General features: G+C 46.4%; 1 protein-coding gene across 2 annotated transcripts in view; it reads right to left on the bottom strand.

Annotated features, from left to right (window-relative positions):
* Nucleotides 1–13,521, bottom strand: part of DDX54 (DEAD-box helicase 54) — a 52,566-nt gene extending 39,045 nt beyond the window's left edge. Inside the window, exons 1-7 of one of the 2 annotated variants that reach the window (XM_030219679.1) lie at nt 13,354–13,521; nt 10,647–10,770; nt 8,660–8,730; nt 4,511–4,699; nt 3,149–3,198; nt 2,905–2,946; nt 102–197 (exon numbers count right to left, since the gene is read on the bottom strand). In XM_030219679.1, the coding sequence (XP_030075539.1) occupies nt 102–197; nt 2,905–2,946; nt 3,149–3,198; nt 4,511–4,699; nt 8,660–8,730; nt 10,647–10,770; nt 13,354–13,446 (665 nt within the window). In that variant the 5' untranslated portion in view covers nt 13,447–13,521. Of the gene's footprint in view, nt 1–101; nt 198–2,904; nt 2,947–3,148; nt 3,199–4,510; nt 4,700–8,659; nt 8,731–10,646; nt 10,771–13,326 lie in introns of both variants that reach the window. The other variant, XM_030219678.1, reaches the window with a different exon arrangement.
* Nucleotides 13,522–13,529: the final 8 nt, after the last annotated feature.

The following is a 13,529-nucleotide window of genomic DNA, read 5'->3' as shown; positions in this document are numbered from 1 at the left end:
ATGCAGCCCAGGGCCAACTTCAGGTTGCATGCATGAGTTCCCAGGGTTGAATCTGAGCTCGGACAGGAATTTCAGGCCTGCCTGCCTTCCCACGGACTCACCTGTCTGCTTCGTCAAAGACCACATACTCCACGCTGTGCAGTTTCAGATCCATTTCCAGTGCGACATGCATGAGACGCCCCGGTGTGGCAATGATTCTGCAAGGAACAAAAGAATATTTTTTTTAAATGGTTCTTGGACTGTTTTGCTAAGTTTTATTGTTTATTCATAGTGTCATTCCCTTGAATGTTTTGCATTGTGTCTTTTGTAGGGGTTTCAACCAATAAAAATTGTTTTAAGATAAAAGCAGACAACTGGGGAATTTTGTAGATTGATCTGGATTTGGGGGGGTGGGGGTATGGTTTATGGGAAGAATACACAGTAACCACAGTACCCTGTTACTTCCTATTAGATAATAGTATGCTTTATTTAAATATACCCATACACCCATAAAACTCTGTGGTGCCTACGTACTCACTCACACACACACACACACACACACACACACACACCATGCATCCAAAACCTTTATCCTCATTACATTGCACTGTTGTATCAACTTTTTATACAGATAATCAGTATAATTAAATCAACTTTAAAGCTCTGTGTCCATTACGCTCCGATAGAGTCCAGCATAGATAGCCTTGTATCCCAAACTCAAAGTAATCTTGTAATGTTTCAAAGCAGCCCGAAGCAGTCTCTTACTCCACTACAACCGGTAGAGACTTGTTTTGTCCAATAAGTCAACGGAGCTGATTTTACATACAGGACACCCGGCTTCCCCAAGGACCACTCATGGCTTGGCGAAGGCTTTCCATAGGCGCCCATTGTGAACCCCTTCCAGTTTCACTTAAATTCACCCAAGCTCCTCTAGCTCCTCCAGAACAGTAAGGCTATTTCTTTCCCAAGATGATTAGATGTTGTAATTTGGGAGGGGTACCTATATAAGAACAGTTTGAGGGGGGTTGGATATTGTTACTACAAGGCAGCAACTTTTTGCTTATTGCACAAATGTTTGATTGTGTTGCTGTTTCTGCTAATAAAAAAAGATTCTTGGAGCTGCAGAGACAGCAACGCCAGATGGGCTGCAGGAATGCCAGTAAAGTCCTAGGTCAAGGTCTATGTCAAGGGGAGGAGAGAATCTCACTCAGTAATACGAGAAGCATTCCCATCACCTTCTGCCTAGTACCAACCATATATTAGCATTATTCAAAACAGAACTGAAAACCACAAACTGCCGCCTAAACTTTTGAAAAACGCCTAAAGACCCACCCTTTAGGAAAGGAATACCCCACAGAACCAACATAAACACTGAATTATTCAGGGTGAATTTATCCCTCCCAATCAGGGGCGTATCTGGAATCCGGCGGTAGGGGGGGCCAGAGCCAGAGAGGGGGGGCACATTTTTGCCTCCCTCCCCCCCCCCCGCCGCCGCCTCTCTCCACCCCCTCCCCGCCGTCAACCCTCCCCCGTTGCTTACTTTTGCTGGCGGGGGGCCCCAACCCCCGCCAGCCGAGGTCCGACCCGCAATCTCCATATTTCGTCTTCCTCCGTGGCCATGTGCTTCAAGGAAGTAACGCTGCAGTGCTGATTCGTTGAATCCAGTTCGGCGTCTGACGTCGCTGCGACGTCAGACGCCGAACTGGATTCAACGAATCAGCACTGCAGCGTTACTTCCTTGAAGCACATGGCCACGGAGGAAGACGAAATATGGAGATTGCGGGTCGGACCTCGGCTGGTGGGGGTTGGGGCCCCCCGCCAGCAAAAGTAAGCAGCGGGGGAGGGTTGACGGCGGGGAGGGGGGCCAGGGCGAAATCTGCGGGGGCTCAGGCCCCTGTGGCCCCACGCAGATACGCCCATGCTCCCAATATGGTGGTCCACCCACCAATTCCTAGGAAGAAATAAATCACCCAAGGCTGCATCAGTTAGGAAAGCAATTAGATACCTTATTTCTTACCAAGTAGAAATACAATTAGCAGATCAGTGATATCTCGCTGGGAGTACGGAACATTGCTATACAAAAGTGCTGCTGTATCTGAGACTCCAAAGACTATATAAGCAATCAAATACTTTTATTATTCTCTGAGTATATGTACAATTAATTGCTTATGAGAGTACAGTACCACAGCTATACATAGGTGTTTTTCGGGATCTGAGTCTCTAAAGTAGGAAGTACATACATTTTTATAGATCTTTTCAGGCTACAGGTAAAAACAACAATCATGCCCCATTGGACACACAGCAACACCGTGGCCAACACACTGATTGGCTATGGTAATGAGTTGGTTAGTTCTTTTTGGAAATGCTAATAATATAATGGACTAGCTCTTCTTAGAAAGCTAGGTCATTTTCCTGAGGAGTTATCTTGTTCTGTCAGCTGCAGAACATCTGTGACCACCATGTTGCTAAACCATGTTGCTGTTCTTCCACCTATGCCCGTTCCTCATTCTGCTGCATGTGTGTCATGAGTTATGCAGTCACACTGGAGTTCAGGTTAGAGTCATGGGCCTGTAAGGTTTTCTCTCATTTTAGATCCTGAACCAGTCAGGCATTGAATCAAAGCTCTTAGCTATGATGATAATATACAACACCGAAGAATGAAATACAACACCTGAACTAGGAAACGAACGATACTCAATCCCACCCCTTGCAACCTGCTTGGGACGGACCACACCAGATCTATTTAATTATACTATACACTCTGTATCTGTTCACCCCGGAGTCTGTAACCACCTCTCCGGAATTATGTAAGCCACACTGAGCCTACAAATAGGTGGGAAAATGTGGGATACAAATGTAATAAATAAATAAACTTTTAATAATGATTTTAGCACACCATCCCTTCCACCGCATCTTATTACTTACATATCTGGATTCTCATGAAGAGCAGCAAACTGGTCTTCCATTCTGTGACAAAGAGAGAGGGAGATTATCATTGAAAGGTGCTGGTGTAGAGGGAGGAACACAGATAACCCTCAGACACAGCTCAAATACCCCTCCTGACTTTCACCAGCTGCTTTTATCCTTAGCTGGTTCCAGTCTTCCTGCCAGACTGGTAACGGCACAGGCAGGTGGGAAAAAGGAGGAAAGACGAAATGGCAGGGCCTACCTGTCGCCTCCCAGGATCAGTGCAGTCTTCAGGCCAGTGAACTTTCCCAGCTGTGAGAGGAAGGACAACATGAAAAGTAAACTGAAGGGATGTTACACACGCCACCTCCTTTATGGCTCTGTCACCCCCACCACAAAATCTTAATGCACAGGAGCAGAGCCTGGTATAAGGTTTCCAACAGAGGACACTCGACGGAATCCGGGAATTAATGAAATTCACAACTGATCTTAATAAAAAAAAAAAAGTAAGACGTGGTAGCTGTGTTAGTCCACTTTTAAAGGTAATCAATAGAAATAAAATAAAACATAGAAAAGAAAATAAGATGATACATTTTTTGATTTGCTTTCGAAGGAAACCCTTCTCCATAGATCAGCTTTTCTGATCTGATGACGGTAACCTTTGGCCAAACAATACAGCAGAGCTAGAAAAGAACAGTGCTGAAGAGAAATAAAATAGCAGTCTGGGTTTGTTTGTTTTTTTTATAAACAACTGAGCTTGCTGGTTAAAAAATGTGGGACTTTCCAGAGTGGCTGCCTCTCCCGGAGGCATACACCTTGCTAAACAAAGGGTAGCCCTTCCCAGCTACGTATGGGAGATGGGGAGGAAGGGGGGAGGGACCCGGGGGCACCCCGAGTTTAACACCCCCAGAGGCTGTTAGACCCCCAGCGTCTAACAGAGAATTCCTAGGCACAGAAGAAGAGGTAGCATTGTTGTTCTTATTATTAACCTCTAAAAGAGAAAGATAAAGATAGAGACTAATGGGCTCGCTTCCTACCTGCTGGGAGACTGAGAAAATACTGAGGCTAGGGTCACATGACCAGGGCTCTTATTGGCTCTCCAGAGTCACATGTTTTTCTCAGTCTCCACCTGCTGGTAGGCGAGCACAACCCAAGAGTACAATCCTGGTCCGGTCCGGAGGGACGCTAAGGAATTTTCTTTACTACGTTTTCTTTTCTTTCTATTGATTACCTTCCGATCTGAGGAAGAAGGGCAACCTTCGAAAGCTAATCAAGAAATGTATTAAGTTATGTCCAATAAAAAAAGGTATCATCTTATTTTCTTTTCCATGTTTTATTTTGTTTGATTTCTATTGATAACCTTAAGAGTGGACTAACACGGCTACCACACTCCTCTACTAAAAAAAGAAAGAAACTTATCAAGCAGTATTATGTAGAAACGAGAATCACAGCTACAAGGAGAGCAGTTTGCATAAGATGGGAACAGACCACCTAAGAAGTGAATGATACACAAGCTCCAGCAGAAGGAAAATTCAAATGTAGCAGAAGGAGGGCGCAGGAGGGGATGCTGCAGAACTGCTGGCAGAGGGGAAGTTAGTTCACTAGCAGGCTTCTTGCTCCGTACCTCTTTTGTGAATTTCAGGGTCTGGAGGGCGAGCTCTCGGGTGGGCGAGAGAATAAGCGCCCTCGCCCCCATCTGCGCACTGTGCACCTTCAACTTCTCAAACATCGGAATGAGGAAGCAGGCCGTCTTCCCGCTGCCTGTCCGGGCCATCGCAACCACATCTTTTCCATCCAAGATCACTGGGATTGTCTACAAGATACAACTAAAATTTATTCCGAGAACCAGAGAGGAAATGAAGGTGAGTGACTGCTGCAGCAGCAAAAGAGATGCCCCGATTAATATGGACAAGTACATCCCCTCCCCTTCACAGCGATCCCACCTGCTTTCAACTTCCATTCACTCAAAGCAGACGACAGCACCACAGGACCACCATTCCCAGCACCAAAACATTAAGTCAGCTGTTCCCAAACCTACCCCCGGGGATCCCACAGCCAGTCAGTTCCAGCATATCCATCATGAATATGCATAAGATAATCTAAATACGTTAGCCGCCCAGTTTGACCAAATGTATGATATATGCTCACTGTGCAAGCTGGCTGCGGATCACCAAGAAAAGTTTGGGAATTTACCAAATTTACACAATATTTGATATACTGCTAAGTTGTAAATACCATCGCAGTGGTGTATATTAGAAAACTTAAAAACATCTAAAAAGAAGAATAAAAATTAAAAAGAAAAGGAATGGACCTTAGGTTTCTTTCATGTCTCGAAGATCCAGCATCATACTGTACACCTGAAGGCCTAAGATAATTAATGACATTGGAAAGTTTTCCTACAGCAGCAGTTTTTTAACCTAGACTTGAATTATTTTATAAGCGTCAAGTCTTACCAAGGGCACCTGCACTATTTAATGTTTCCCTTGCACTCCTTTACTCTTATCCAGTCTTACGACTGTCTCCCTTTTTGTTATGCTGACATAAAGATATATAATTCATATTCCCCCTGTGCAGTCTGACCTAACATGCCTCCAAAATCTTTTTGTCTGGTTATATACAGTCACTTTATTTTTGATTAAGAAAATGTGAGGCAATCCATTTTCCTAACCCCTACTCAGTGGTTCCATCTCGTCCCATCATTGATCAGCACCATCTTGACTTTTAAAAGACTTTTTTAAGAATCTTAGGGCAGGGCTGCCGAGAGACTGAGCCAGGCCCGGGACAAGGCTGCCCCCGGGCCCCCCCCCCCCCACCCGAGGTCGCTGGGCCCTCTCTCCACCCCCGAGCCCTCTGCACCGACCTTAAGCGCCTCACCTTCTAAAGCGCAGCAAGCAGCGGCAGACCACTCCTTCCTTACGTGTCCCGCCCTCGCGGAAGTTACGTCAGGCGAGGGCGGGACACGCAAGGAAGGAGTGGTCTGCCGCTGCTTGCTGCGCTTTCGAAGGTGTGCCGCTTAAATTCAATGCCAGGGAGCGACGGAAGGCGGGCGGGCTGGACTGCGGTGGCGGCGCCGCCCCCCTCCCCCCCCCCCACCCCGGAGGCCTGGGCCTGGGGAATTTTGTCTCCCCTGTCCACCCCTCTTGGCGGCCCTGTCTTAGGGGTCCTCTTTGACAGAAACCTCACTTTTAAGGACCAAATAAACTCTGTTCTTAGAGCTTCCTTCTTTGCGTTTCATCGCATTCTGGCTATCCGCTCTCTCGTTTCTTTTTCTTCTGTTCGGACTCTTCTCCTCTCATTATCATGTATCTTGATTATTGCAATTCTCTTTATGCAGGTTTATCGTTATTCTCTCTGAAACGCCTACAGTTAGTCCAGTCTATTGCTGTTTGTCTTCTTCACAGGTCCACACCGTTCGATTACATTACCCTGTTACTTCGTGCTGAATACTGGCTTCCTTTTGTATTTGCATAGAGAATGACAAAGGGACGGGGACAAACTTAAGTACATAAGTAATGCCATACTGGGAAAAGACCAAGGGTCCATCGAGCCCAGCATCCCGTCCACGACAGCGGCCAATCCAGGCCAAGGGCACTTTGTCCCTGTCATTTTCTACTTTGAAGCCTGATAATGAACTGGACAGTTGGTTATGTTTGAGTGATGCAGACGACAATATTTTTATTTTTTGGAAAAACAAGCAAACATGCTGGCCACAACTAGCAAAATTTGCGAGGGGGATCCTGTACATCCTGCTACCAGCACATCTTCTAAGAATACATTATTGCAGGAAGGACTGGGGAAGACGGGAGAGGTAGAATGAATCCTGATATTGTTGATGACTTATTCATCCACAGATTAAAAGATCTTAGCAGTGCTTCATAGGGCATATTTCTTCCCTCTAGGGCATACAGAATGGGTTGTATTTTGCACCCTTGGACATTTTAACAGGGTGGATTAGGATTACTTGGGGTAGTAGAAATCAGCTATTGCTGGGATTGGGGACGGGTAGAGGGTGGTGGTGAGGAGGGTTATTATAGCTGCTCATTGTTATTATTGTATGCTATTTGTAATTTATACACAACAATTGCACAGCATATTGTTCCTTCTTATACTTTAATAAAAAGATGTAAATATAAAATTATAGGCGTTCAAGGGCTTCTGGAGAACAGATCCCAAAGGGATGGGGCGGGAACAGAGACAGGGCCTGCAGGGACAGAGAAAGAACCCACGGAGATGGGGCAGGGACGGTGACAAATTTTGTCCCCGTGTCATTCTCTAGTATTGCGGATTCAATTTAAATTGCTTATGCCCATTTACAAATGTCAATTACTCAATGCGTCATTTGTCTCGCCTTCTTATTCCTTATGGTGTCTCATACTCTCTGCTCCGCCGGCACTGGCTTCTTCCAGGTTCCCACACCTTCCAGAATTTGGCTTGATATCACTCGTGCCACTGCTATAAGCTATGCTGGTTCCAAAGAGCTGGAACTCCATTCCTGCACATACTATTCATTCGAGTATTTATATCCTGCTTAGACCTAAGTCTGTCCCAATTGGGCTCACAGTCTAGGTAGTACATTGTACTACCGTTGTACCTGGGGCAACGGAGGGTTAAGTGACTTGGTCACATAGGGCTGCAAAGGGAATTGAACCTGGTTTCCCAGGATCTCAACCCACTACACTAACCATTAGGCAACTCCTCCTTTTGTCAAATTTAAAATAAGATGTTAAAACCTCTGTGGTGTATGTCCCCCCCCCCCCCCATCCCTGACTGTTTGATTGTGTGTGTGTGTTTCTCTTTTTGTCACAGAAACAAAACAGCAAAGATGACAAAAAACTGAAGTTAAAAAAGGATGACACTTCGGGTTAAAATCCAATATGAAACAATTTTAATTCCACTGTATTTTATATTTGTTTTTATTTACTAGTAAAAAAGCCCCGTTTCTGATGCAAATGAAACGGGGGCTAGCAAGGTTTTCTTCTGTGTGCAAGTGGGAGTGTGTGTGTCCCTGCCCTCTGCCCTCTCTCCCTTCCCCTGTGCTGTCTGTCCCCTCTGCTGTCTGTCCCCTCCCCCCTCGGAGTCGAGTCCTTGTGTTAAGTTTCCTGCTGTGTTTGTGTTACAGAGATAGTGAGGGCTTCTGTCCTCTCTCCCCTCAGAGTCCTTCACTGTTACAGAGAGAGCGATTTGATTTCGTGCTTTGCTGTGTTTTCCTTCCCTGTTTGTGTTACACAGAGAGCGAGGGTGGGGCAGACACTCATGGGGAAACCGGATCTCTCTCCCCCTTCACACTTCCGGCTGGAGGCTTCACTTAGAACGTTGGTGGTGCCTTTTATATATAGAGATTTTTGTCTACCACCTGATTAAAATTGTATCATATTGGATTTTTACCCGAAGTGTCGTCCTTTTTTAACTTCAGTTTTTTGTCATCTTCGCTGTTTTGTTTCTGCGAAGACCAGTTTCTTCTGTTTTTGCATTGTCCCTTTTTGTCACAGCATGATTACAATCAGATTTGTGTAAACCACTTAGAAGTCAGTTTCTGGTGTATGCGGTTTAGCAACTGTTTGTAAATAAAGCAAAGTTGACAATAATGATTTTTGTTAAAAGCGTAAAGATCGTACAAGTTGATATTCGAATATGTAACAGAAATCAAGGAAAGCCTAATGCATTAAGCAGCACATTACCACAGAGTTCTCCAATCTCTCTACTGTGGGTGCATTTTATTCCCTCTCACCAACCCCTTACCCCCCCCAACAAGTCCCCTAAAGCAGATCGTTACCTTTCTCTGGATAGGGGAAGGTACTTTGTAACCTTTCTTCATCACCCCTTTAAACACAGGGAAGCTGAGACCTGGAAAATAAGAGAAATCCAAACTGTTAATAAAATTCAGCGGAGCGACAGGTAACCTGTGGACTGAACTCATTAAAGGACACACCTGCTTTCTTAGTGAACAAAGCATTATCGATAGCTAAATGCAAAGTATTAAACGATGTCAGAAAGAAAAAAAAAATCACTCCCACTGCTGGATCTCATTTCTCCTGATTTACAAATCACACCAAGACTTAATATGCTGAAACCAGAGGAAACTGTACAAGAGCCCCAAGTCCCTGTTCACAATTTACAGACAGATTACACAAAGGGTTTAAGACTCCTGACCTACACACATCACAGAGAGACTGTGCAGGAACCCAAAGGTCCTAGATTTGGGTGTCTCATAAAATCATACAGAGAGGCTCCCGGAAACCATCTCGCAGGCAAGATGGGAAAAAGAGCCATCACAGACACTTCCACTTCAATTAGTAGAGTTGAGTTAAAAACCTTGGGAGACCTGTGCAGGTCATGAGCACCTGGCCAAGAAATGGTTATATAAACAGAAATACCCTCAGATCAGCAGCTGGAAATCACAGCCCTCGCAATGTGCATGATTGATACTACTACTTAACATTTCTAAAGCGCTACCAGGGTCATGCAGCGCTGTACAATTTTAACAAGGAAGGACAGTCCCTGCTCAAAGGAGCTTACAATCTAAAGGACAAGTATACAGACGATCAATTGGGGCAGTCCAGGTTTCCCGAATAGAGGTAAATGGTTATGTGCCGAAGGCTACAGTGAAGAGGTGAGTTTTGAGTAAGGATTTGAAGATGGGCAGGGAGGGGGCTTGGCGTATGGGCTCGGGGAGTTTATTCCAGGCATAGGGTGAGGCGAGGCAGAAAGGGCGGAGCCTGGAGTTGGCGGTGGTGGAGAAGGGTACTGAGAGGAGGGATTTGTCCTGTGAGCAGAGGTTACGGGTAGGAGCGTAAGGGGAGATGAGGGTAGAGAGGTAATGAGGGGCTGCAGATTGAGTGCATTTGTAGGTAAGGAGAAGCTTGAACTGTATGCGGTATTTGATCGGGAGCCAGTGAAGTGACTTGAGGAGAGGGGTGATGTGAGTATATCGGTCCATGCGAAAGATAAGACGCACGGCAGAGTTCTGAATGGATTGAAGGGGGGATAGATGGTTAAGTGAGAGGCCAGTGAGGAGTAGGTTGCAGCAGTCGAGGTGAGAGGTATTGAGAGTGTGGATGAGAGTTCGGGCGGTGTGCTCAGAGAGAAACGGGCAAATTTTCCTGTTTTTATAGAGAAAGAAGCGACAGGTCTTGGTAGTCTGCTGGATGTGCACAGAAAAGGAGAGACGATGATGCTCTGTTTTATCCCACGCTGCCCCCAAATTCTCTTCTTACACAGCTCCAGTCTCTTTATATTATATCTGTCTTCCTATCCCTTGGTTTCTAGCATCCTGTCTCAGCTAGCTCCGACCTCTTAACATCTCCATACTGAGTCCTCCAATTGAAAATAAAAAAAAAAATCAATCAAAACACTGATATTTCAGTCAGCCTGTAGCAGCCTATTCCTTATGTTTCCTTCCATCTCCTACCCACCTCTTCCACTTCCCTTAGCGTTCCAGTTTTCCCTCTTCCCCTTTTCTTATCATCTCTGTTTACTTCCATTGATTGTTTATTTCCCATCATTTGATATACTGTCAATAAGGCAGTTAACAAAAATAATATGAAAGGAAGAAATACAAACAAGATATACCATTGTGTACGTATCACCAGCAAGTGCCAGAAGAGTTTTCCACAGGCCGTGAAACATGTCTGCCTTACCTTCGGGACGCCCACCCCTATGGGTTTGCTTAGCATGTGCTACTATACAGCCTCACGGGCCTGGGCCTAGCAAGGAATGAACAGAGCTCGACTGCAACAGAAGCCTCCGGGCACAGCACCTACCCATGGACTGGAAGCCTCCCGATTTCTTCTTCTTCTTGTTCTGGGCTCGCACCATTTCTCTGGTGTCTGGTTCAACGTCCGAGGTGTAATCCAGTGCTGGGAAGGCTGGCAAACTTTTACTAGACTGGGTAGGCAAGTGAGAAAAAAAAAACCAAAATAAAAACACACCATAAAACAAGATATGCCATTGATTTCAAATGAGAACGAGCAGAACTTCACAGGAATCTTCTAGAACCCTAATGCATCTTCTATGCATTAGAAATACTGTCAGTAAGATCCACACTCCTCAATGTTCACTTACTAAAACACTAAGCCTCGGCAACTAAGTGGTGTAGCAAATAATATGTCTCTCTCTGGCTTTGTTGACAATCACTGCAAACAACAACATTCAGCCTCATTGTTTTACAAGGCTATGAGGTCCAATATTGCTACACCACGTAGTTCCACGCAGCATGTGTGGGAACTGGATCTCAATGATTGACTGACTGACACTCAATGGTCTCGTGTTTGGTCGACTGGCCCAAGGGCCTCCTTGTCGGCTGCAATAACACACCCCCATCCTCCCACCCTGTCAGACTGTCATAGTAATGCTTGAATGTTTTCACTTATATACACTGTCAGCTAGCACATTTGCTTATTTCCGATCTGACAGGGTGGGTAGGAGGTATGCATGGGGACATCAAAGCATATCATTGATATTCTAACAGGATAGGTGAGGGGAGGGTGATCAATTGATATTCTAACAGGATAGGTGTGGATAGGTGATCACCCACCCCTCACCTATCCTGTTAGAATAAACTCAATTGATATTCTAACAGGATAGGTGTGGATAGGTGAGGGGTGGGTGATCACCTATCCACACCCTCCCTGTCCCTATCCTCCCCCCCCTTCAGCATCTGCTTTCTGTATCACCATCCCTCCCCCCTTCTGTTCCTATGTTGCTGGCCCTGTGGTGGAAGTGCAGAAGAGGCAGAAAAAAAGGGGGGGGGGGGATCATCCCTCTCTCTTCTCTCCCCTGCCCCATAGTACTGCATCTCGTTCTTCCTCTCCCAAGATCCAGCTTTTTCCCAGTCTCCCCTCCCTCATGTGTCCCACCTTTCTCTCTTCCCTCCTTCATCCTTGCTCTCACTTCCTCCTTCCTCTTTGGTCCAGCATCAATCTCCCTCCTCTCTCCACCCCCTTTCCCCTGTAGTCCGGCATTGCATTGCTCTCCCTCTTCTCTCCACCAACCCCTACGGTCTGGAATCGTTCTCCATCCTCTCCACCCCCCTTCCTCTTCGGTCTGGCATTGCATCATCGCTTCACTCTTCTTTCCCTGTGGTCTAGCATCGCTTTCCCTCCCTTTGACATCGAATCGTCCTCTCTCCAGTCCCCATCCCCCTTCCCTGTGGTCTGGCATCGCATTATCCTCTCTCCACCCCATCCCTCTGGTCTGGCATTGCGTCACTCTTCCTCTTCTCTCCATCCCCCTTTCCCTTCCACTATGGTCTGGGCATCGCTTTCCCTCCTCTCTCCACCCCACTTCCCCTTCGGTGTGGCACTGCATTGTCCTCTCTGCACTCCTCTTTCCCTGTGCTCTGGCATCGCTTTCCGTCCTTTCTCCACCCTCAGCCTGCTCTGCAGGCTTCCAAGCTTCCTGGCTCGCCAGCAGTATCAGCGATGTAGGCGCTGCCTTTGGTGCCATGGAAGCCTTCTGTGTATAGCTTCCCAGGATGCTGTACAAAGCTTCCAGGGCTGGCCGAAAGCAGCGCTTACATAGCTGATGCTGCCGAAGGGCACAACACTACCTCAGCCACCTCTTTTCCAAGCTGAAGAGCCCTAACTTCTTTAGCCTTTCCTCATACAGCAGGAGTTCCATCCCTTTATCATTTTGGTCGCTCTCTTTGAGCCTTTTCTAATTCTACTATATCTTTTTTGAGATACGGTGACCAGAACTGAATGCAAAACTCAAGGTGAGGTCGCACCATGGAGTGATACAGAGACATTACAATATTCTTGGTCTTATTTTGCATACCTTTCCTAATAATTCTTAGCATCCTGGCCACCGTCAATAATATACTCTATAAACCGTCCATAAACAAGTCCATAAACCGCTACTAAATGGACTTGGGAAAAATCCAAAATTCCAGGAATAACATGTATAGAATGTTTGTACGTTTGGGAAGCTCGCCAGGTGCCCTTGGCCTGGATTGGCCGCTGTCGTGGACAGGATGCTGGGCTCAATGGACCGTTGGTCTTTTCCCAGTGTGGCACTTATGTATTTATCAAGGTGAATTACATTCAGGTACTCTGGATATTTCTCTGTCCCAGGAGGGCTCACAATCTAAGTTTGTACCTGAGGCAATGGAGGGTTAAGTGACTTGCCCAAGATCATTGGAGCAGACTCTGTGGGTGCTTGAGCACCCCCAATATTGAGAAAATTCCTTGTAGGTGTCCAGGGAAGGGTCATTTCCATTGGGCTTAGCACCCCCAATAATTTTGAAAAGTTGGCTCCTATGCCCAAGATCACAAGGAGCAGCAGTGGGATTTGCAAGACCAGTGCTCTAACCACTAGGCCACTCCTCCACTCCCGTCGTAATGCATTGAAAATTCTTCCAACCAGCAGAATATCCGTGATTTTAATTAATCAATGAATCATTTAGCAGCGCTGCCACTCTAAACCCCTCCCCCTCCTCCTCACCTTCCTCGGCCCGTCCTCTTCGCCCACCTCAAACTCTCCACCACCATCACTGTCCGCGCCCTCGGGCTGCCCAGAGGCTTCCCGTCGCCGCCTCCTCGACACCTTCCGCTTCTGCGCCATGTCCCAGAACCTCCCGAGCTCCGGTCCCGCTCTCAAGCCAGACCCAAGAAAGAAACGGAACCGCCAGCGAGCGTGCTCTGCCG

This window comes from Microcaecilia unicolor, chromosome 11 (genome assembly GCF_901765095.1).
Source record: "Microcaecilia unicolor chromosome 11, aMicUni1.1, whole genome shotgun sequence".
Classification (NCBI taxonomy): Eukaryota; Metazoa; Chordata; class Amphibia; order Gymnophiona; family Siphonopidae; genus Microcaecilia; species Microcaecilia unicolor.
The sequence above is the reverse complement of the archived record's forward strand: the minus strand, read 5'-3'. Positions and strand labels throughout refer to the sequence as shown.